Here is a 24,779-nt window from a genome sequence, read left to right on the forward strand (position 1 = left end):
TGGTCAATTCTAGTTCTTCTCCAACCCCAACAGTATTACAGCACTCTAGTCTTTCATTTTCACACCCTTCGTGGCCCTTGTCTTTCTCTGGCCGATATCTGCATATTTCGAAGTGTCGGATCCCTTCCAGTTTTCTGTCTGATTAGTGTTATAATGAGGACGGTTGCCTAGTTGCACTTCCTCTTAACCTCTTAAAACAATAATCACCACTACTATAACAATATTTTAATTTGGCTTCGTGACTTTAAAACTGAAAGAACATATTAATTCTGAATAAACTGATACCAGTATGATTTGTGAATTGCAATCCTCTCATGCAGTTAAAGTTATTCACTGCACGTCACTTTCATCGGTCAACTTCTTCACTGTCAGATGTACTGTAAGCAGCTGTAACTTTGGGATATCTGTGGGGATTTTCTTGCCTGTTCCCCTATCGAGCGCGTCCCAGGTGGCGGATAGGGGGGCCCTCCGGACCAAAAACAGGTATTGCCAGAAAACGTCTTGAGGCAGTTTTGTGGTTACTAGCCCAAGCCAAGGCTTGGAAGTGTAAACCTTGCCCACCAATGCTTGAGAGGCATCCATGTTACCTCCGCATGGGTGATACGGTGGTTCAGGTGAAGTGGGTGCTGGTGATTGAGGTGAAAGCTCACTGCATTGTGCTGGAACCAACACATCACTTTGCCCTACGTAGCCTGAATGAGCCGCGGGTTGGGAATGGGCCAAACCCAACCTATGGGGAACCATGGCTGTGAACTCAGTCATGGAAATGCCAAATGGGAACCACGTGAGTAGGTCTACTAAAGGTGGAATAAACCTAGTCAGGTTTGGGCCAGGGGCGGACTGCTGAATGGACGGCTGAGGGGCGTGGCGCCTGCTACGGAGAGCCTGAGTTGCGGGAGAACAACGTCTGGCGGAATGCCTCAACGCAGATGGTGAGAAGGCTGCTCAGGACCCTAGAAGGGGCAAAAATCCTACGTCATATGGAACCATGGACATTACAAATGAACCACCTAAATAAAGACCAAGGGAAGCTATGGAAGCTCCAGAAGAGCAGGTCCAGTGGCAGGCCCAAGAGGAGAATATGGAGACAGAAGTCCCAGTAGGGCAGGCTGAATCCAAATTTGAAGAAGAAACAAGAAGCAACAGGAAAGCAGACTTCTGGACAAAAGGAAACAGGAGACTTCATTGAGAAAGACCTGACATCGAAATTGAATAGGATGCATATTAGTGATGGGACATTTGATTCATTTTACTGAATCGATTCATTTGATTCCGTTCACGTTACTGAATCGATACAGTGATCCGATTCACGGCTCATTGGTCACCGCTCCTACTGCATCTGTGTAGTATGTGCTGGTAAGACAGCAGCAACAGCATTCAGTGCTCGCAGCTGCCATCTGGTCTTCATACTATGAACTCCTTTCTTAGAAAAAATGCTAGTCACTCTAATACATCGAAGGTTTCCGGCGACGCAGGGTGGGAAGGGTTGGGATTAGGAAGGTAGCAGCCATGGCCTGAATTAAGGTACAGTCCCAGCATTTCCCGGTGTGAAAATGGGAAACTACGGAAGACCATCTTAACGGCTGCCGACGGTGGGATTCGAACCCACCCTCCCCCGAATGCAAGCGCATAGCCACGCGATATTAACTGCACGACAGCTCGCTCAGTCATTTTAAAAAAAAGTATTTTTCTATCAGCTGAGGATTTTTTTTAATCGTCATATTTTGTATAGGCTACCCGAGATGTACAGTAGCCCACTGGTTTTCTGATTCAACATACTGTTACTACGTATTGCGTCTGTCCATATATGATTGAAGTCTTGTGCAACGATGTGACATATGAACTGAGAGAATACTGAGCCGTTCTTCCCAATATAAAACAGGTACTTTTGAGTGGTTATGAGCATGACTCATAGTCATAGAGCAGGCTAGAGTCGAGTTTAATTGTCAAATGTCCACTAAGTTATAATACTAAGATTCATTAAACTAATAAATAGTATAACCTAATAGCCTACCTACTTACTAGCTACTTCAGAATTATGTTGTGACTACCTCTTTAACACTGCAAATAAATCCATCTATTATTTAAACCTCCCTGTAAGAAGGGGACAGTGAATGCAAATGGTTATTATTTTCAAATGAGCTGAGCTCGAGAGTCCATTATAGCATACAATTCTTTCAGTGTAGCATGGCTCACTGTATGTCTCGCTTCAGTGAGCCGATAAGGAGCCGTGTGTATCTTGTGTCTCACTGAGCCGGCTCGTTCACGATTCTTTCGGTGTACCATGGCTCACTGTATGTCTCGCTGCAGCGGAAGCTCGGCTCTCCGCGTGTCCAGTGAGCCGATAAGGAGCCGTGTGTATCATGTGTCTCACTGAGCCGCGCTCGTTCACGATTATTTCGATGTGCAATGATTCACGGTCCCGCTGCAGCGGAAGCTCGGCTCCCCGTCAACATCCAGTGAGTGCGCCACTCAGCACTGTCCACTGGGAGTAAGCTGAATCGTGTGCCGTGAGCTCACCGTTCCTGTGAATCGATTCACTTGGACACTTGAATGAATCGATACACTGCTTCGAATCATACATTCAGTAGCCAACACTAATGCATATAGATAGACCACCTCATGCAAGTGCCTACTACAAGGAAAAGAAGAAGGCGAGGAAAGAACCCAAGATAGCAGCTGGGGCTTGGGTGGAGAAGAAGCCAAGGAGCAGGGATCGGCAAGATGCTATGCCAATGACTACGCCCAAAAGGCCAAGGTCGAAGAAAGCACGCCATCAAGTTCGGCTACAAAACCACCCTCCAAGAAACAGAAGGAAGAAAAAGCCATGTCCTTTTCATATGCACTATCCTCAGTTAAGGTCACAATAATACCTAAGACCTTTCCAGATGGAAAGTCAAAGAGGAAGACGTGACTGAATTGTCATCTGCTCTGATAGCACAAATGAAGCCGCTGTCCAACGGATGTCTGCCAGACTTCCTTGAGTCACCAAGGCTGGAAAGTGGAGCTATGGTACTGATCTGTGCAAATCCAGAAACAAAAAGTTGGCTGGAACAGACAGTATCAAACTATAACCCATGGAAAGGGGAGACCCTAGAGGTGGCAGATGCAAAAAAGGTGCTGAACACGACCAAGGTCATCACCAAGTTCCCACCTCCTTTTGACAAGATTAAAGTGGAGGACATTCTTGTCAGAATCAATCAGCACGATACCAAACTTCTAACGCAAGAGTGGAGAGTGCTGAATGCCACATCAATTGACAAGACAGGAAGGACAGTTGTTTTAGCCCTTGGTGAAAGAGACTTTGAAGAGCTCAAAAAGAGAAGCCTTAAGGCTAAGCTCGGACTTGGGCAAATCAAGTTGCAGGTCATTAGGGGAAAAACGAAACCCAGTGTTGATAAAGATGGTGCTGAAGGTCCTTCAGGCCAATCTTCTGCATAAAAAAGCAGCTGTGCCAATTTCGCCAGAAAGTTAAAGTCCAGGGCTATTGACGTGGCCCTTATTCAAGAGCCTTGTGTAGTCAAGGGCAGAGTAGCAGGACTGGCAGAATCTGGAGGTAAGTTGATGTACGATACAGCATCGGAAATACCCAGAACATGTCTTCTTGTGAACAGGAAACCAAAATGTCTTATGTTGCAGGAACACTGTTCATGGGACTTAACCATGACCAAGATTAAACTTGGAAATTGGGAGGGACCCAGAGAAATAACTACAGGATTTGCATACCTCCCAGATGACTCAACTAACCTGCCCCCATCAAGAAGAAGTTTAGAACCTAATTTGCAATGCAAAGAGGAAAGGCAAACACCTAATCTTTGGAGCAGATGCAAATTCACACCAAACGGCATGGGGCAGCACGAACTGCAATGCAAGGGGTGAGTCTTTACTAGAGTTTATTATTGGAACTGAGTTGACGATACTAAACCTAGAAAACAAGCCTACATTTATAAATAAAAATTGTAGGGAGGTAATAGACATTACACTAAGCACTACGCATATTGCAAACTTTATTAAAGACTGGAAGGTGCTCGAGGAACCATCATTGACAGACCATCAGCACATCCAATTTGCAATAAATGCGAGGCTATGTGGGATTGAGATGTACAAAGACCCAAAAAGAACTAACTGGGATAGATACAGAGAAGTTCTAGGGAAGGCTGTACAAAAAATTCCAACTAACATGAGAGGACAGAAAGAATTGGATGAGACAGTGGAACTATTAGAAGAGGCCATTATAGACTCATTCCATGACAACTGTCCTCTCAAAGAAAAGAAAAACACCAAAAAAGTAAGGTGGTGGAACAACAAACTAGCCAAATTGAAAAAAGAGGTGAAGATGTTGTATAGAATATCATCTAGAAATGGTAAGTGAAACGTATATCATAGGAAACTCACTGAGTATAACCTAGAGATATGGAAAGCAAAAAGACAATCTTGGAGACTCTGTGAGAAAGTGGAGTCACACACCGAAACAGCAAGGCTCCAGAAGGTTCTGAAAGCAACCCATATAAATCAAGTGGGGACACTGGAGAAACCACATGGGTCATTTACTCAGGCGGGGAGGGACGCACTGGAGATACTAATGGCATGTCACTTTTCTGAGGCTGAGGAGATGACAGAAGAAGAAAGGGTTGGAACAGAGACTGGAGCTCGAAGACCAGACTGGAACTGTGCCAACAGAATAATAAAACATAACCATGTAAAATGGGCAATCGATATTTTTCACCTTATATAAAGGCTCCGGGGCGAGATGAGATACTTCCGATACTCCTACAGGAGGGACGGGAGATACTCGCCAATGCCCTAATGGACCTTTTCAGAGCTAGTCTAGCTTTGGGGTACGTGCCAAAATCATCTAGGACACTGTAAAATTAACAGAGTAATACCAAAGTACAACTTTGAAAAACCGTTTGAGACCCAGATAATTAAAAAGAAGACTGGGATATCAACAAATGGAATACTGAAAACGAAGATATAGTGTGGTGGACTGATGGCTCAAAGACTGTGGATGGCACAGAAGGGGGGGATCAACGGGGGAAGACTGAGAGATCAATCCACATGAGGCTGGGCAAACACACTACAGTCTTTCAAGCTGAAGTGATAGCTATCACAACATGTCTTGAAGAAAATCTGAAAATCAACTATAGGAATAAGAACATTTTAATTTTTATGGACAGCCGAGCGACCATTAAGGCACTAGAAGCAGTCCGGATAATATCCAGAATTGTCTGGTATTGCCATTCACTTCTCCTGAAGCTCTCAAAGTACAACATTGTCAAAATAATATGGGTACCATGGCATGCAGGTATAGAAGGAAAAGGGAAGGCAGATAAACTGGCCTGGAAAGAGGCAGAAACACATTTTGTAGGCCCAGAACCTGTATGCGGGATTTCCTATGGAAAAGCCCGACACTACATAGGAAAATGGGTACAAAAGAAACAAATGGAGAACTGGAAAAATACTCCAGGATGCAGGCTTGCAAAGGAACTGATAAAAGGACCAAACAAGAAGCATACTAAAGAACTGTTGACAGGACACTGCCATCTGTAAAAACACCTACATAGAATTGGTGTAATAAGATACAATATATGTAGAAAATGCAATGAAGCAGAGGAATCAGCTGAACACACACTTTTTGAATGTGAGGCACTGGGTAGAATCAGACTCTCCACTCTAGGACTATCAGGTGAAGAGAGGGAAAAATCTAAGAAGACCCAATAAGAACACCCTGCAACTTTGTTAAGGTAGCAGGTATATCTAGGTGGGAATGAAGGAAAAGCATGGGAGCAAAAGATCATAGAGGTCGACGCTAATTAGGAACTAATATTTAGAGGCTCCATGAAGAAAAGAAGAAGAAGAACTTTTGGATAGGCTGTCTTACAACTGGCAAACAAAGCATGTTCGAAGGTACTCCGTTTTCTCGAGAATTTCTTGTCAGTATCTGAAAATAATCACACCTCTGAATTTGTGGTATTCATATATCTAATGCTACAAGTAGGAAACAGTGTAGTTCTACTTTTTTTAAATAAGTTAGTGCCATTATCTCAGCAGATATAAGACGCTCTGGAAAAGTACTGCAAGTTTGATTATGAATCCTTGAGAGTGAAAACAGATATTCAATATCTATGGTTTACGAGTTATTTGAGGTGAATATTTTAGGTGATCTGGCTTACATAATTATATGTAAACTTGATAGTTTGGCAAATTGAAATAATATAAGGTACAAAACAAGTGGTTCTAGACCAGGGGTTTCCAAATAGTGGCCCACGAGACCACATTTTGCGACCCGCAAACGCTTTATGAAAAGGTATTTTAAGAAGTATGAAGGAAATTAAAAATTTAAAAAATTACAGTGAAACCTTGTTAGTGCATTCCTTAGCACATCGTAAATTCGAAGTCCCAATTCTCATCGTATTAAATCTATATGAAAATACCTCACTTATTGCATCACGAATTTTTGCTATGACCGCTTAGTATGATCACATTTTTCCTAGCGCTGAAGATGTTATTTGTTATCCCTTGTGAAAGAAAACGTGATTTCCAGCTCGGGAAAGAACCATCGCCACAGTTGCGTGATTACAGAAAAAGGCCTCAAAATTCCTGAACTTCACAGAATAAATTGTACCTCCAGGGAGCAAGCCATTAGCCTCAGGAATGTTCAGTTTTGCTTGCTGGTTAGCAGCAAGATTGCTGAATAATGCAGAGCCTATTTGTGCTTGTATTTCACATTCCAGTCAGAAGTTAGAAATTTATTTTGTATTGAGTGGTACAGTGAAGTGTAGCAAATATTGGTCACATGATACGGTAGCCTATATTTGGATTAGGAAGAGGTAAGGTAAGGGTTATTCTGCCCGAAGGCAGGTCCGAACCTCCGCAGAGGTGTTCCTGAGCCGGAGTTTACGTGCGGTAGGGTGGCCAGTTCCTTTCCGCTCCTCCATTCCCTTACCCCCCACCAACAGCGTGTGGCAACCCATCCAACTCGTGACCACGCCCAATGTTGCTTAACTTCGAAGATCTCACGGGATCCGGTGTTTCAACACGGCTACGGCCATTGGCGATTAGGAAGATAACCATGTGAAATTGACTAGTGCGGTGCACATTTTTCATGAGATAGCCTAGTTATGGATAAGTAAAAAGTCATGAAATTCCTTACTAATGAACACAAAATTGAAGTCTGTCAGAAAGTGGGCTGGCATCCGCATCTCAAAGCATGCAGAGGTCACGAATTTTGTACACGCATCTCCGAGTTTTGGCTATCGATTCGGTCAAAGTTTATTCACAATGGCAGCCAAAGTCATCCCACCCGCTTGCATATAGTTGAGTGTAACCTCCAATTCATTGATCAGAAAATAATGCTTAATAACCCACTGCTCTGAAATAGAGTCTGATCTGCAATAATACTTTGATATTTTTATTGGCCCCTATGCACATGTTTTCATATTTGTTGTTTGGTGTTCTTCACACACCTTTCAGTGTCAGCAGAAAAAGTTTTCATATTTATTCTCTCATTGTTTTTCACACCTTTAAATACTTTCCTCTCATCTTTAGAAATGGTAGGTAGATATAGTTTCCTCTGTATCTGTGATACACAACGTAAAATGTCCTCATCAGATCAAAAATTAGATGTATGGCTTTTCAGGCGTTTGCTCTATTAACCAGCGTTTCGTCTTAGGTCTGACACTAGACTTGTCAGAGTGGGATGTGTCAGACCCTACCCACTGACGCTGGGGTGTATGCAAGTGAACTTATCAGAAGCCTGTCTCCCGTATACAGTTATCAGACTGTGCCTCCTAAATAGGTTTCTGATAAGTTCACTTGTATACACCCCAGCGTCAGTGGGTAGGGTCTGACACATCCCACTGTGACGAGTCTAGTGTCAGGCCTAAGACGAAACGTTGGTTAATAGAGCAAACGCCTGAAAAGCCATACATCTAATTTTTGATCTGATTTTTGATATGCTCTATTGGTGGAAAAATATCTAATTCCCTCCATGGGAACTTAGAATTTCCATTTGGAATTGCTAGGCGGGCATTCATTCCATTGTGGAGTTTTATCTCCCGTATGCAGTTATCAGACTGTACCTCTTAAATAGGCTTCTGATAAGTTCACTTGCATGCACATATAGCTACTTCCAGGGCAAGGATACCTACTCTCATCTCTTCACACTTCGCCAGTCCACATTTTTTACGGCTGGGTGGCCCTCTCCTCTGCGGCAACTCAGTCGGCCCAAGAACAATCTCAACGGCAGACACCTCATTGGCTGTCACCTCCCCTCTTCATCATGTCCTCCTGCCTCGTCAAGAATGTGGACACCGCTTATTCCCCATCTGAGATTCGCACCTGGCTCAACAACTTCGGCACCTCCTTAGTTGATGTGGTTCTCCGCCTCCAAGATGCTTCATCTGGTCACCCGTCTCCAGACATTGTGGTCTTTTTTCCACTATTCATCGGTAGCATCTCTCTACACCACTAAAGGCACTATATGCCTCTTTCAGGCTGAGCATATAGCTCTCCCTACTCCTGCCCACATTCTCCAACAACTGGCCTCCGATCCCGACTTCCCTCTCAAAGTCCCGTTTCCCACTACTATTCCTGCTTCTGTCCATCATTCCTCGTCTACCACCACGGTTACCACTTCCGTTCATCTTTCCCCAGTTTCTTACGTCTAGTCATCCCTCTCCGTTAACGTCTACACCCACCACCTCCTCATCTATGACTCTCATGAGTCCTCAGTTGCCCCCTGCCGACATCGTAGACACTGCCACCACTGCTCAGCCTGCCTCCGTCAGAGAGTCTGGCGCTACCACGGCTCATCATCCGCCTTCATCTTCAAGCTGTGTTCTTCGTGGCGTTGACCCTGCCATCACTGACCGAGACCTCTTGAACAATCTCCACCTGGCAGGCGTCCCGGTACGGCGAGTCATCTGCATCTACAACACCCAGGGTCCGACGTACATGGTTCGCCTTCAGCTTCCCATCAATGAAGATGTCAACCGCTTGCTCAACACTGGCGTCCATCTCCACCAGCGAACTTATCGTGTGGAGCCTTCTCGCTCCCCACCTCGCGTGGTGCGCTCTCCTTCCCATCCCCCCTCGCCTCGTACTCAACCAGCACCGCCGCCCACCCCACCGACGCATGTCCTCTATCCCCCTGTTCCACAAACTCCTTTCAGCCTACCGCCTCTTTCTATTCTGGAACTTCTTCGTCTACTCGCCACATCCGTCACCAATCTCACAACCAACCTCTATTATCTACTCCTACAGTATTACCCTTGTCCTCCTCCTTATCACTTCCTTCCGATCTCCCAACCTGTTGTTGCGCAAACTCTGTAACTATGAAAATACTTGTGAATTTCTGTCATCTCTGATTTGCACGCCCAAGATATATTAATAAAGTTTCGTCCCTTACCTCTGCTGTTTGTTGGGGTCCGCTCATGCGGGGTGCTTTGCGGGTCCCCCCATGGGGTCTGGCTTATTGTCGCGGTGCCCCTGCACCAATCAACACTTTTGTGCCCTCTCATGGTATGTGCAAGACATACCTCCTATGTTTCTTTGGTTTTTCTTAAAACAACCTCCTTTCTCTATGGCCAAAGAGCTACCAGTTTAGCTGTCGGCCCGCCCTCTCCTCGTTTGAGGGGAGGGAATGAAATAACCCTCTTTGATTGATTGATTGATTGATTGATTGATTGATTGATTGATTGATTGATTGATTGTTCACTTGCATACACCCCAGCGTCAGTGGGTAGGGTCTGACGAGTCTAGTGTCAGACCTAAGACGAAACGCTGGTTAATAGAGCAAACGCCTGAAAAGCCAACATCTAATTTTTGATCCGATTTTTTATATGCTCTATTGGTGGAAAAATATCTAATTCCCTCCATGGGAACTTAGAATTTCCGAATGTCCTCATGTCGGATAAAATCGTATCTAGTGTTTCATATCCCTGTTGGATAGTTTTTATTCATAATTTCAGTACTACGTCTTCTCACTTAACATGTTCTGTTTTGTTTTCCCCCTGCAAAAACATCTTAATAAGGTTTTACTGTATTTTATAGCCCATTCAAAAAATTAATTTGCATATCCCTTACAGACTCAAATGAGAACTAATTCATTTTTAAATATTTCCTGTTTTTATGTATTCACTTATCTAAATAGAATATATTTAATTGATTTTTAAATTTAAATCCAGAATTTGGAAGAAATCAGCCCTCATAAAATGTCAGTGTGAGGTCTGAACCATTATAAAAATGGTTATGCGATCCAGTCCAAATCTTAAACTCCATGACACCTCAGCCATGGAAATTGTATGCAATTGTATGCATATAATGAATACCAAAATGTACTTTCAATTCCATTGGTGCAGGAGGCGTTTTCATGTTTCTCTTGTTGGTAGTACTGGCCAGTACACAGTGCTGCACTTTCAAAGACATTTTCAGGGAAGTATTCTTGGAAGTACATTGCTGGGATTTTAAGCTCTTACAACTAAATACCACTGAATATCAGTGTTCTCCCTACAAGGAAGATCTTTAGATATGGACCCGGCAAGGAATTGGAGCACATTTTTTAAAACTGCTAGCGAGCAAAAAAATACTCAAACTTAAGGCAATTTAGATTTTAAAAATTACTTTAATGTCTAGGAGTATGTAAATATCTAAAAGCATTAATTTTTAAAGTCCATTAAAAATTAGTACAGAAGTCGACCTTGCAGATTCTTTCTTGTCGCATCTTGCGAGATTTGTAAGAACAGAGCTGGAGGTTGAAATTTGTCCATTGGTAGAAGCAGCTAATCGACCACAGCACTACCAATAAATTCTTCTTTCTGAAGTTTTGTTCCGACTAGCCTACATTATTAATTTCAATTTGTCTTTAGGTATGTTTTTTCATTTTTGTCATTTGTCAAATATTAATTCAAATAAAATGACATTGTTGAGTGGTTATGAAAAATTCAATTGTTCTGTGTATAATGGACTTGTTTATTTTTAATTTCATTATTTTATACAGTTATAAAATAGTGCTTTAAGCAATTAAAATGATTAAACCTTTGTTTCAATTGAACTATGCATATGATTTCATACTGGTATCTCTGTTCTATTTGTAGAATTCAGCAAAAATTGGCCTATTATTAAAGTGTGGCCTGCGATTTTGTCTTAAGGTTGCCAATGTGACCCTCAAACCCTTACAAGTAGGAAACCTCTGTTCTAAACCATCAGACAACAACATGTTCATGTAGCAGTACGTACCTTCCAGCGGATAGGATTCAGGCTCATAATATTTTCGGACATGTCTTCATCAACATTCTTTGTGTTCACGACGGTGTTGATCTTGAAGGCGACATGATACTCTCGGCACCATTCATAGATCTTCAGCAACTTCTGGACATGGTTACGGTTGCCTTGCCCACGGCCAATTTCGCGGTTGGTTTCTTCGTCAAAGGAGTCACAGGAAATAGCAAGGATATCCAAATATTCCCCTGCGGAACATCATAACATTCCTTATTACAATGTGGAAGATTCATTAAATCAAAATTAAATCATCTGACAAGGTAGCAGCTAGGGACCCGCTTTGGAGGCACCCTGCCCAGGGAGTGGCACCCCTGCCTATGTGAGTCCCAGTTTTCCGGTTATGTCCAGACTTCAGTGGGTAGAACAGATTGATTTAGAAAGCAAACTGGAATAAGAAAGGGAAGTGTATTGTCTCCATTTATATTTAGTGGTTATGGATGAAATTCTAAAGGAAACAAAGGCAACATACAGAGGGGATATGAAAATATTGTAGTTTACAGATGACATAGTGATCTGGGGAGTTAACAGTACAGAAATGCAAATAAACTGGAGTCCAGTTTGGTTTCTAAACCAATCTGTTCTCCCCACTGAAGTCTGGACACAACTGGAAAAGATTTTATACATTGCTTTCAGTAATTCCCTTCATTGCTTTCCACATTCTTTTCAGGGTTTCCCACACCTTTTCTCTATTATCACTATCATATGTTTTCAATTGGGTTGAAAGTCAGTGTGGAGAAGACCAAAACAGTGAAGATGACAAGGGAAGAAAAAGAAGGAATCATCAGTATCAGAGGGCAAAACGTTGAGGTTATTGAATGCTTCAAATATTTAGGGGGAATGAAATAATGCAAGGTTCGATAAGGAGATGAGCAGGAGGGTACAAGTGGGAAATACGTTCTACCAGAATATAAGGAATATGGTGTGGAGCAGAGATAATGTACAGGATGTACTATACCCCGATATTAACATATGCATCAGAGACTTGGACATTCACAGCAAGGGATGAGAGTAAAATTCAGGCCAGTGAGATGAAGTTGTCCGCCTCTGTGGTGTAGTGGTTAGTGTGATTAGCTGCGACCCCCGGAGGTCCGGGTTCGATTCCCAGCTCTGCCATGAAATCTGAAAAGTGGTACGAGGGCTGGAACGGGGTCTACTCAGCCTCGGGATGTCAACTGAGTAGAGGTGGGTTCGATTCCCACCTCAGCCATCCTGGAAGTGGTTTTCCATGGTTTCCCACTTCTCCTCCAGGCAAATGCAGGGAAGTACCTAACTTAAGGCCACGGCCGCGTCCTTCCCTCTTCCTTGCCTATCCCTTCCAATCTTCCCATCGCCCCCCCCCCCCCGCAAGGCCCCTGTTAAGCACAGCAGGTGAGGCCGCCTGGGTGAATTACTGGTCATTCTCCCCAGTTGTATCCCCCAACCCAATGTCTCATGCTCCAGGACACTGCCCTTGAGGCGGTAGAGGTGGGATCCCTCATTGGGTCGGAGGGAAAAATCAACCCTGGAGGGTAAGCAGATTAAGAAAGAAAGAAAGAAAGAAAGAAAGAAAGAAAGAAATGAAGTTCCTGAGGAGTATGGTAGGGAAGACAAGGGGAAACAGAGTAAGAAATGTTGAGGTCAGAAAAGAAATAGGAGTAGAAAAACTGAGTAAATAGGATGGAGAAGAATAAATTGAGATGGTTTGGACATGTTATGAGGATGGAGGGGGAAGGATACCGAAACAAGTGTTAGAGGCTAAAATAGAGGGAAAGAGAGCGAAAGGCAGGCCCAGAGCAAGATGGATAGGCTCGGTCAAGAACAGTATCAGAAAAAGGAGATTGGAATGGAATACAATTACTGAAGTGGAATGGTGGAAGGAGAAGCAACGGTGGAGAAGTACCATCAACATCCTGACCTGGCAAGGAGCTGGACAAGGGGAAATGAAAATTATGAAAATGATGATGAACATGATTGAATACCGGTCTAGGACTTATAATACCAATATAGTTGGTCCGTTATTGGACACTATACATTTTCTCCTGGTTGCCAGCGTTTCATCCCAGTGTGCTAAATTGGGCTCATCAGTTGGTAAACAGCACACCTACCAAGATGCATGACTAATGCATACCGTGGAGGCCACTGCATAGGCTACTTGGAGCCACCGGCAGTGCCAATGCACTATCTTCATGTGCCGTCCTGACAATGTCCTATCTTCATGTGCCGTCCTAACAATGTCCAACAGCATTTCAGCATGATTTTAAAAAGCACTACGGGAACATTTCATTTTATTTACGTTGTTTGATGTGGTAACACCATCTATCAGTTCTGCATCAGCTGGTAGTTATTTACAGTGGTGTCCAGTAGCTTGCATACTGCTAACACCACTCAAGTAGATTTGGTGATTGATGATCTGACTACAGAATCATTTATCAGTTCCTGTTTTGCAACTGAAATTGTAATAATTAGCAGTGATGGAACTAACAATTCTATGAATATTAATGCAAGAAAAAGTCTGGATGATGAGCATACTCAAGATGCAAAGAATTTAGAGCCTAATTTATTTTTCAAATTTTACACATACTTCATCCCAGATTTTAATGTCAATTGCGTGTTTGTACATTTGTTTTTATGTCAATTGTGTGTTTGTACATTTGTTTAGTTATTAGATGTATCACATTAAAGCTGAAGTTGGCCAGCCAAGGCCGAAACTAGTCCCTAGTTTAGTAATCATACCTGCCAACTTTACTAAACCAAAAATCAGGAGAAATCAGGAGATACAATTGGTCAAAACTGCTTATTCTACATGTCTTGCACAATACAGTACTATCATATATTTATAACACTTATTGTCTCAAAGCCCGACTGTTGCTATTTGAGGCTACAAGGCTAAAAATTACACATCTCTATTTCCTCACAGGAAGTATAGGAGTGAGATGATCAGTCTCATAAGCCTACCGAAAATAGTATGAATTCATGCTCCACATGTGTGAATCAGTCATGCACTTACATGCCATTACTTAGCAAATGCATAGATTAATATATTATTGCATCAAGAGCCCGCGCGATTATGCGAAGCGGAATGCTATTTGGAGCAAATAACTAGCTGGTGTACCCGTGCTTCGCTACGGAATTCCCAGAAAGACTGTCCTTATAGTTTTCCCAACTGAAGTCAACATAGGTCATTACAATGATGCCAGTATGAATGTGCGATTAAAAGCAATGCTGTCATATGAAATATTCGTTAAAATAAAAATAGCTCATTTTCTCACTTTTAGCAAAACATACTATGGTTACAAATCATCACTCTCATTTTTGGTCTGTACTGAAAACAGCGACATTGTATTGAATAGGTTGAACAATAAATGTACTCCTTTTATAAACTAAGTGAGACTGAAGTACTATGGTGTCGATCTAACAGTTCAAAGTTTCAGAGCTAGAATGACCAGGCTGCAGACAGCCACGAACACTCCTGTGTAATTATTCCGTTTAAGTGTGCACACTGCTCATTCCAATCACTGCCTCAGAGTAGGGATCGAATAGCTGGAATACTATGATGATCCAGTGTGTTATGTACCAGTAGTATCAGAAAATTTATGAATCAGAGGAATGGTATGCTATAGAAGAGAGAAATCTAACTCCCCACTCCCCAGCTACTTCTCGCCAATATTCAGACAGGCTGTTATACTCGAAACGCAGCAATAATCCCATCTGTCGGAGATAAATGGCAGCAGAATACACAAAGCACATCACAACAATTGTAATGTTATTGTTGATCAATTTTATGAGCTTTCTATATTGGAGGCCTTCACGTTTAATTTCCTTCCGAATCTGTGATATTAGAGCACCTAATGTAAAGTGAGTCCTCCTTTTTTATTCATGACTCTCTCTTGTGTTATTATTCAAGCAATCATTCCTTCATAACTTTTTTCTCATTCTTACAATCATGTTCAAAATTTAATCACCATCACCACCAATATTATTATCGTCCATATGGTAAAACTGAACAAGACATAAATAATAGGAAATTGTATTCTCTATAACTTTTATTATGTAGTACTTTTCAATATGACCAGTAAGATAGATAATTAAAAATTAAATTTTTGGCACCCTCCCCTAAACTACCATTTCGAACAGGGTGGGTACAATTATTTATAGCGTAGACTGTAGTTCCTTATTCCCCGACTTTACAAAAAATTCTGTTCACCCATTTTCTCGTACCTCGGCGCTGATATGGACTTAGCAAAGAATCCAAATTCATAAATATCTCTTATCATAGCGGGTGCGGTAAAAATGTATAAGTCATAAATGATAGTAAATTTAATACAACTTTAGTTGTGTAGTATTTATCAATAGGGCCAATAATAACAAACATTTGAGAATAAAATTTTAGGCCTTTCCCTAAACTACCATTCCACTCAGCGTGATTGAAATTATTTATGGCCTAGATTGTAGCAACTTATTCCCCGACGTTATATACCGATTTTCATTAAATTCTCTTCAGCCGTTTTCTCGTGATGAGCGGGCGTGTGTACATACATACAGACCGAAATTACGGAAAATTAAAACGTCCATTTCCCCTTGTTACTATGGTCGCGACCGGTACGGAAATATAATTATTTTTAAATTCTGAGCAATGTACAGACAATACTCTTATTTTATTTATATTGAGATAAAATTAGTCAGAATTGTCTCCAAATGGCTCCTAAAATCTCTAGAAAAGTCACTAGTCGTTATCATTGAAATTCAGTCACTAAATTACTAAGTAAGACTCAATATCTAACGACTAGTCTCTGGAAACGACCAAAGAGAACGGAATCGATTAGACTGATGTGAATGAAGACGAACATAGCACGCGACATACAGGTTTTAATAAACATCGCACATTCGCGCACTTTTCTCGCATTAATAAACGTAGATATTTCGTTTGAAAGTGGCCAATGAGCGAAGGACTTCCAGCCACCGGCGAAATAAAGCTGAAATTGCAGGATTTGAAAACAAATATTTGCATTTCACCGAAAAATAGGCTAAAATCGGGAGAAATAATAGAATAATCGGGAGGCGGGAAGAATTGTCGAAAATCAGGAGTCTCCCGCCTAAATCAGGAAAGTTGGCAGGTAGGATTAGTGCAATTCAAAATATTGCATATTATAGTATTGAAAAGGTAGACTATTATGACATTAATTTAATTATTATTATTGTCATCAGCCGTCATAAAGTCAATATTCACATTGTCTCCGATAAAGCTTGTATGATGTGTGGCCACAGTTGGTGAAAATAAGAAAAGCACGGAGTTTTAAACAGGCATCTTTTCCTACCTCCACGGTATTAGGTATCGAGGTCTTTGTGACCCTTGTCTTCCTTTGGCTGATACCTTCATTCTTGAAGTATTGGAACCCTTCCATTTTTTCTCTCTGGTAAGTGTTAATAGAGGATGGTTGCCCAGTTGTACTTAATCTTTTAAAACAATAATCATCACCACCTTCACCTCTTAAATAGACCCACTAGCTGTACTCTCAACCAGAACATTGTATCCCCCATGCTAATGTGGCAAGTCATCTGTATATTTTAAAAAAATACTAAAAGACAGCTATTTTCAGTTCGTCCAGCTGTTCTTCTGGGCTGATTTGCTTTTTTTAAAATTCTCTCTCCAGAATTACCAGCCAGTAAATCATGAGGCATTACAATGACAGGTCTCTAAGTTCAGTCAAATTTGAGTAAACCTAAAATCAAATCACCAAATGTCCTCTCCAATAATTGCTGGCAAAGGCTTGCCCTAGCCCGCAAGACATTCTGTATGTAAAGAGTTACACACACAGTTAAGGAGCAATAACTTTACACAAAGATAATGATTAAAAATGACAGGCAATCCTACAATTTCAGCCTAATTTGGTACCCATATGACTTAATAATATCTGTAGAAAATTGTTGTGAGGGTAAGACATTCCTAACGTTCCTAGGGGAGGGGGTGGGGAGAGAGTAACATGTAAAAATAATCATCAACGATTTATATTCACGTTGAATTCACAGTTTTTGGGGTCACCGAGATGAACTGTTATACTCTGAATGCCATTTAATTCTCCATCAGTATGGGGATGAAAAGGGGTGAAAAATGTCCAAAATGATGGTGATTATGGATGTACGTATGTATTTTCCGGCATAGCTCTCAACCAAACTTGGAGCACAGATGACTTGCTATCTGGAGAAAAATACTGAGAGAGTAAGACACCTCTACGATGGGGGTTGGGAGGGACCGACATGAAAAAATAATGGAAATTGAGCAATATTAGTTTCACAAATATATTTTTTGGGTCGCCAAAATGAATAGCGACACTCCGGATGCCGCTTTCTCTCCATCAACATGGGGCATAAAGGGTTGAAAAAAGAAAAATGTCCAAAATGACCAAGATAAGTGTTAAATCCACAGTTTTTGGGTTCGCTAGACAGATTGGAGACAGTCCCAATGACGGTTGGAACCATGTACGTCATATTTATAATGTGATGCAGTGCTCACTTATTTTTATTTGAAAGGGTCAACTACAAGGTCTTTCTTTATGCTTGGCAGGGACTTTATCGCTCCAACTTGGCCGCCGATGACAGGCCGCTAACGGGCGCTGGCGTGCGCAGTTTCCGGCATTTCTGCAGTTGCTGAGAGCTGAGCTCCGAGATAGTAGGGTGTTCAATGAAGCTACTACGTACTGTATGTCGTATTGTATAGTGTTTTATTGTGATTGTGTATGGTGCTGTAATGTATGTGAAATATTCATTACGTGAACGTGTATATCTGCACAATACTTACATTAAGTGCAGAAAATCGTGCGCTAGGACAAGACAAAAGTTTCGAGCGAAATTTCCAGGGAGACTCATTCCTATCAATTGGACAGTTCAAACCTACAGGCTCAGTAAACAATAAAAATAGACGTAAAGGTCATTATCTCCTTACTGAAGCGTGTTTGGTGCGAGGATCATAAGCAAAAATCTGTGGCCCCCTCGTAGCCCAGATTTAACGGCATGTGATGTTTATTTGTGGGGAATGTTAAAAAATGTAGTTTATGGGAACAACCCTCACACACTAGATGAATTTAAAGACAATATAAGAGTTGCAATGGCATCCATCAGTGCTGAAGAACTTGGTAGAGTAACCGAAAACTTCATTAGGAGATGCCGATTATTTTGGCAGCGCATGGGGAACATTTTCAGCATAAACTGTAAAAATGGTGAGTAAAATGCATGATAATGCATGATAATGCATGGTAATGATTTTTGAGCACCATATTCTGCCGTACATACGCACGCGCGATAGCGAGCAACTGAACCGTCACTGGCGGCCAAGATCGAGCGAAGTCCCTGACAAGCATAAATAAAGACCCTGTACTTCCCAGACAATCTGGACTGCCACAAGGTCAAAACTCCTCATGAAACAAAACAATCTAAAACTTAAAACTAAACACACATCAAAAACTCTAAATTACCGGTAGTTTGTAAAATATCAGTCACATCACAATAAAGAAATCTACAAACATTCACCAGGTAATACGAATCCTAAAAGTAAACATTGAAGAAAGTACCCAGGCAGCGCATGGAGCAATATAACAATCCCGTCTACAACTTGAATGAAATCAATGGAAAGAAAAATATTTTATTGAAAACCTTTGCCCCGTTCATCTGTGAACAGTTCATTAATAAAAACAAGTTTCACTACCGACATTCTAGAACAAGACCCGCCCTTCCATCAACACCCTCCTCCCGTGATTCACATCGTCCCTCCCTCCTCAATTACCCCTCCCAACCACATCAACACAGATACACAGTAAGCCACACACAGGCTTAGTTGTCAATGTGACTTGAAGCTGACAAGGTCATCTCCATTCGAGACGAACTTTTATTTACAATCGAAACAGACTTTCAACGTATTAGGTCGTGTTACGTACATGTAGTACGTGTTGAAGAGATGTTAAGTACAGAACAAAAATGGCCAGCCGGACACCAGTGGGATCCAAACCCACAACCTCCCGATTTCGCGTCGGTTGCTCTACCAATTGAGCTATGGTGGCCTAGGCCATCTTTGTTCTGTCTGAAAGGATCTGAGCTACAGGTCTGGCACTGCTGCTAGCACACTGTAGAGTGCGTTTAAGTCGCCCGTTGTGGGGCATGTCAATGAATATTGAATTTTCACGACCGCATTGTAATTGAAACAGACTTTCAACGTATTAGGTCGTGTTACGTACATGTAGTACGTGTTGAAGAGATGTTAAGTACAGAACAAAAATGGCCAGCCGGACACCAGTGGGATCCGAACCCACAACCTCCCGATTTCGCGTCGGTTGCTCTACCAATTGAGCTATGGTGGACTTATTTACAAGTAAGTTAAATGAGTTTTCTTTTCGTACATCATTTTTAACTTGTTTTTCATCCACTCATATATTCCTTTTTCTCATTACTGATGTTATACACATTTTAATTCATAGTATTGACGGTCTTACTACACTCTTCAGCACAGTGTTTTCATTTTAACAGTCAACAAGTTTTATTTGACAACTCAAGAAAGATCTATTAGACGAGAGGACTTTGTACCTCAATATGTTTTTAACTCACTAATCATGATCACTGTCACTTCACATCATTATGATTTTTAATTTGTTTGAGTATTATGTAATTACTGTTTTACTACTGAAGATGGCCTTGAGATTAGGCTGAAACATGTATAGACTTTGCTTCATCTAACAGATAACTTGACTTGTATTGATAAGGAGGATTTTAAAAATATTTTCTTTTGTAAAGTGATAACCGTCAATACGGAATGAGATTTATAACTTGCAATGGAGCAATGAATGCTATGGAGCAGAACGGGTATTCTAGTTAATAATTAATTCACATTTTGTCTGGTGTCCAGGCCTATCTCTGCCATGAAACAGTGGTCCTAAATGTCCCTTACTCCCTTTGAGAAGCTCTTTTCTCTGACCATGGTGCATACTGTCAACACAGCAAGGAAAAAACAACAGCCTTTTGCAGCTCCAACCAAACTTTCATTTTTTCCCACTCATCTTATTCAGTAGCTGTGTACAATATGCTGACACTGGCAGGACTGTTCAGCGTATTGCAAGGTCGTCACAGCCGCTTCCACACTGGATCTATAACCTATATTTCACACGAACTGGCAACCAAAGAATTACCATTTCAGCAACAAATGACTGGCTATTGACCGAGTGCTACTGAAAATGTTGCACGATTTATGATGATTTCTTCTAAAATTAAATGTATTTTGGCGCAGGTTGGAGGGTCCCTGGTCTTGGTAATGAACACATCATTCTCCTATAAGCAATACAAGGTTAGATTTATATGATATAGGTACCTTTTGAAGAGCCTCCATAGCTCAGACGGCAGCGCACTGGCCTCTCACCACTGGATACCGTGGAACAAATCCCAGTCACTCCATTTGAGACTTGTGCTGGACAAAGCGGAAGCGGGACAAACTTTTCTCCGGGTGCTCCAGTTTTCCCTGTAATTTTTCATTCCAGCAACACTCTCCATTCTTATTTCGTAGCATCTGTCAGTCATTCATAAACCACTTTGGGAGTGGCGACCCCATCGTACTAATAGCCTATATATGATTCATTCATTACATCCCTGACCTGGTCAATGACTGGAAAACAGGTTGTAGGTTTTCATTTTCCAGTATCTTTTGAATCAGTGTCATTTATTCTACCAGTATGACATTTTTTTTTAGATTTTACAAAATAACAACAAAAGATCCATAAGACACGAGTTAAAACACCTATGACTTGCAAAGCAGAAACTTGGCTGATGCAAAGAAAATCAGCAAATAATCTGAAAGTTGCAAGTAATATATGACATGTTTAGCCCATATAGTCAACTATCGACAGTTTAAAACTGAATGTGTCAAAGATGAGAATGCAGAGGTTTGCAGCTGAACGTACAAGGCTCGATAAAGTAAAAACCAATATAGTTGGTCCGTTATTGGACATTATAAATTTTCCAGCTAACTCATTCCTGTTGCCAGTATTTCACTCCAGTGTGCCAATTCGGACTCATTATATTGGTATTATAAATTTACGCATTCTGGACAAGTATTTAAGGTTCCCTATGGGAATCGATTTCTGTAACAAAGTAAGAAACAATGTGTAAGCTCATCAAAAGAAGGAACCAGGAATATGTAGGGAAGAGGATCTTGGAAACTCAGTCAACATGAAGAAAAAAAAAAAGAAAAAAAACAGAGCGCATACCAGGAGATAATGGCTGGAGCATTCAAGAAGACATGAACCTGTGCAGACTTGTGGATAAGATGGTACATGGCAGATCCTTATAGAAAAAGATAATCTACATTACTATCTGGAGAAAAGTACTGAGGAAGTAAGCCACCTCAACGATGGGGGTTGGGAGGGACTTATATGAAAAAATAACCAAAATTGAGCAATATTAATGTCAAAACCATTCTTTTCGGGGTCGCTAAGATGAACAGTGGCACTAATTATGCAGAAGAAATAAACGAAATTGAATAAGTGTTACTCACCGTAATCTCTGAACCACTTCTCTCGGATGAGACTTCCGTTGCTGACAATGGACACGCTCGGGAGGTGCAGTTCTTCCTTACAGTAGCGCACCAACTCTCCCAAGTAGCGACCATTCTGAGTTATAAATGGCTCTCCACCAGAAAAGTTGACCTTCTCCATACCTAGCAGAAAAAGCATCATATCAGAGAGCCTATCAATACTGTAAAAATAAAGCAGAGCAACCATTAGCATTATCATTTAATTGCTGTCAAAATATGTAAGGATCTGTGATACGATTATTAACTTAATTTTATCCCTGACCCAACAGGCCTTTCAGTTTTCGAACCCATCATCTGTAATTGCATATTATTAAAGTCCCAACCTGAGTACCGTTATTTAACATCAAATTCTGGATCTCCTTTAAGCATGTATAAATTGAATGTGAATCGTAGACTACTTCTTCTTCCACTGCATTTCATGGGTGCGAACTGTGTCGCACATGTGGATTTGGCCCTGTTTTACGGCCGGATACCCTTCGTGACTGCAACATTATGTGGAGGGATCTAATCGCTATTGCATGTTTTTGTGGTGGTTGGTAGTGTGATGTGTTGTCTAAATATGAAGAGGACAGTGTTGGGACAAACACTAACACCCAGTGTCTGAACCAGAAGAATTAATCACACGCGATTAAAATCCCTGACCTCGTCAAGAATCGAACCCGGTACCCTCTGAACCGAAGACGCTCAGCACTGACTATTCAGCCAAGGAGTCGAACAAACTGTAGACTACTGAAGTACCGGTAATTATTACAGAAAAAAATCTGTACCTAAGAATTTTTATCACTAATATAGAAAAATTATTTTTTATAAGCTTACCACTTTTTTACATCATAGAAAAATGCACAATCGTTGAAAATTCCTTAATAATAAGTAGTAGCGTAGCCGGAGTCTCCGTGGCTCAGGCGGCAGCGCGCTGGCCTCTCACCGCTGGATTTCGTGGTTCAAATCCCGGTCACTCCATGTGATATTATTTTATGCTGTACAAATCGGAGGCGGGACAGATTGCTTCTCTCCAAAAAACAAAAATTCTATAAACAAATTGGTTTAGGCCAATGTTTGCCAGCTGTAGGTATAAATCGACATAGGTCCCACTAACTACTTTTAAGGTTTTAGGAAACGCCGGGGTGCCGTAATTATGTCCCGCGGGAGTTCTTTAACGTGCCAGTAAATCTACCGACATGAGGCTGACATACGGTATGTGAGCACTTTCAAATAGGCCTACAACTGGATTGAGCCGGGATCAAACCCGCCAATTTGAGCTCAGAAGGCCAGCGCCCAACCACCCGAGCTACCGGTAACCAGACCAGCAATCATAAATCATATTCATAAATTATGTATTTGCCATTCATATAACTTTGTATAGGGTAAGTAAAATTAGATGGCCTTCTGGGCAACCGGTATTTTTTTAAACAACTGGAATACCGGTACCTGCCAAGATAAACAACTGAATAACAGAACGCATAAGAAGGTGGGGCTAGCGTCTCTACAATCTGTCCTACCAGGGACAACTGGATGCAAAATACATTACGGTACCTTTACGAACTCTAAATAATCCAATACCTACCTGCTTCTTTAAGCATCTTGAGTCCCTTTTTTGCTTCCATAAGGGGCATAACGAAAGAAGTTTTCGCTGTGTGGAAGCAGAAACCGCACTGGTAATTGCATTGCCGAGTGAAGTGGTAGTTGACGCTGCGAGGAATTATTCGTTTAGAGTTTTCACTACTGTTATTCGTCAACTGACTGAATATAATACTTGTCCTCTTGAACCACAAATCTATGAAGAAAAGAAGTTTAAAAATCATTCCACGGGCGTAAAAACCGCACACATTTCTCCAAGCGTTCACCGTCAGCATGACTGCAACTGCAATTGCAATGTGTATGCACCAGAGTATGCACTCGACACAGACCAACGAATGAAGATTGATCCATCATGCGCAGTATAAATAAGCACGTAATCATATGACCTGGCCCCGGGATTAGTGCTATTAACAGGCTGGCAAACAATGCAAAATACTGTTTACCTTCATCGTGATTTATTTCTTAAAAGACACGCTCATTTTAAATTTCCAATCTATTAGGCATACAAACATTATGTACTTAAATTTACATTATTTTAATTAACTAACAAGCATTTCAGTCAGTCTAGTCTACGAATGCCGCTACTTACATCGTCAAATTGCTACGTAGTCGGCCATATTTGATGCTCAAAGGTTGGTCGCCTGCAAGTACCAGGATTGCCACTGTTCTGTATCTTTATTAGAATCATACGACGCAATAACACTCTGAACCTGGTATGTTACTCCCACTACCGGCTTATTCTCCAGGTGGGGAAACGATCAGTTCTCGAAGCGTTGTTAAGCTATTCTTGGATCCGTTTGCACAGCCCGATGGGGAGGCCTTGAACGAGGGAGAACCCCTTGAACACGTGTTACTCAATAGCATGTAATAGTCAATAATGCAATGTGAAAGAATGCCGTTTTTAATGTCGCGTCAAACGACAGAGCCGATATAATTGAACATGTTAATTAGAAAGAACACTGAAGGACTTAATAGCGTGTTATCATAAGACTAAATAGGTTTGTTCGGAACGTTGCGGAACTTGCTGTAGAGGGGAAGTGGCTTCGAATCTCTCTAATATAAGGTCACCAACTTTTCGGAAGATCAACTCGGGACAAAATGGCCTGTTATCACTATTCAGAAAAATTCATCGAGGATAATAATAATAAGTAGTAGCGTAGCCGGAGTCTCCGTGGCTCAGGCGGCAGCGCGCTGGCCTCTCACCGCTGGATTCCGTGGTTCAAATCCCGGTCACTCTATGTGATATTATTTTATGCTGGACAAATCGGAGGCGGGACAGATTTTTCTCCGGGTATTCCAGTTTTCCCTGTCATAGTTCATTCCAGTAACCCTCTCCAATATCATTCCATTGTTATATGTCATTCATTAATCATTG

The 24,779-nt window shown here is 41.4% G+C and overlaps 1 protein-coding gene across 1 annotated transcript in view; it reads right to left on the reverse strand.

Annotated features, from left to right (window-relative positions):
* LOC136883252 (S-adenosylmethionine-dependent nucleotide dehydratase RSAD2-like) overlaps window positions 1-23,454 on the reverse strand; it is a 40,571-nt gene extending 17,117 nt beyond the window's left edge. The window contains exons 1-3 of the mRNA XM_067155463.2: window positions 23,391-23,454; window positions 21,788-21,949; window positions 11,239-11,468 (exon numbers count right to left, since the gene is read on the reverse strand). Coding sequence (XP_067011564.1) covers window positions 11,239-11,468; window positions 21,788-21,949; window positions 23,391-23,439 — 441 coding nt within the window. The 5' untranslated portion in view covers window positions 23,440-23,454. The remainder of the gene's footprint in view (window positions 1-11,238; window positions 11,469-21,787; window positions 21,950-23,390) is intronic.
* Window positions 23,455-24,779: the final 1,325 nt, after the last annotated feature.

The sequence above is a fragment of the Anabrus simplex genome, chromosome 11 (genome assembly GCF_040414725.1).
Source record: "Anabrus simplex isolate iqAnaSimp1 chromosome 11, ASM4041472v1, whole genome shotgun sequence".
Lineage (NCBI taxonomy): Eukaryota > Metazoa > Arthropoda > Insecta > Orthoptera > Tettigoniidae > Anabrus > Anabrus simplex.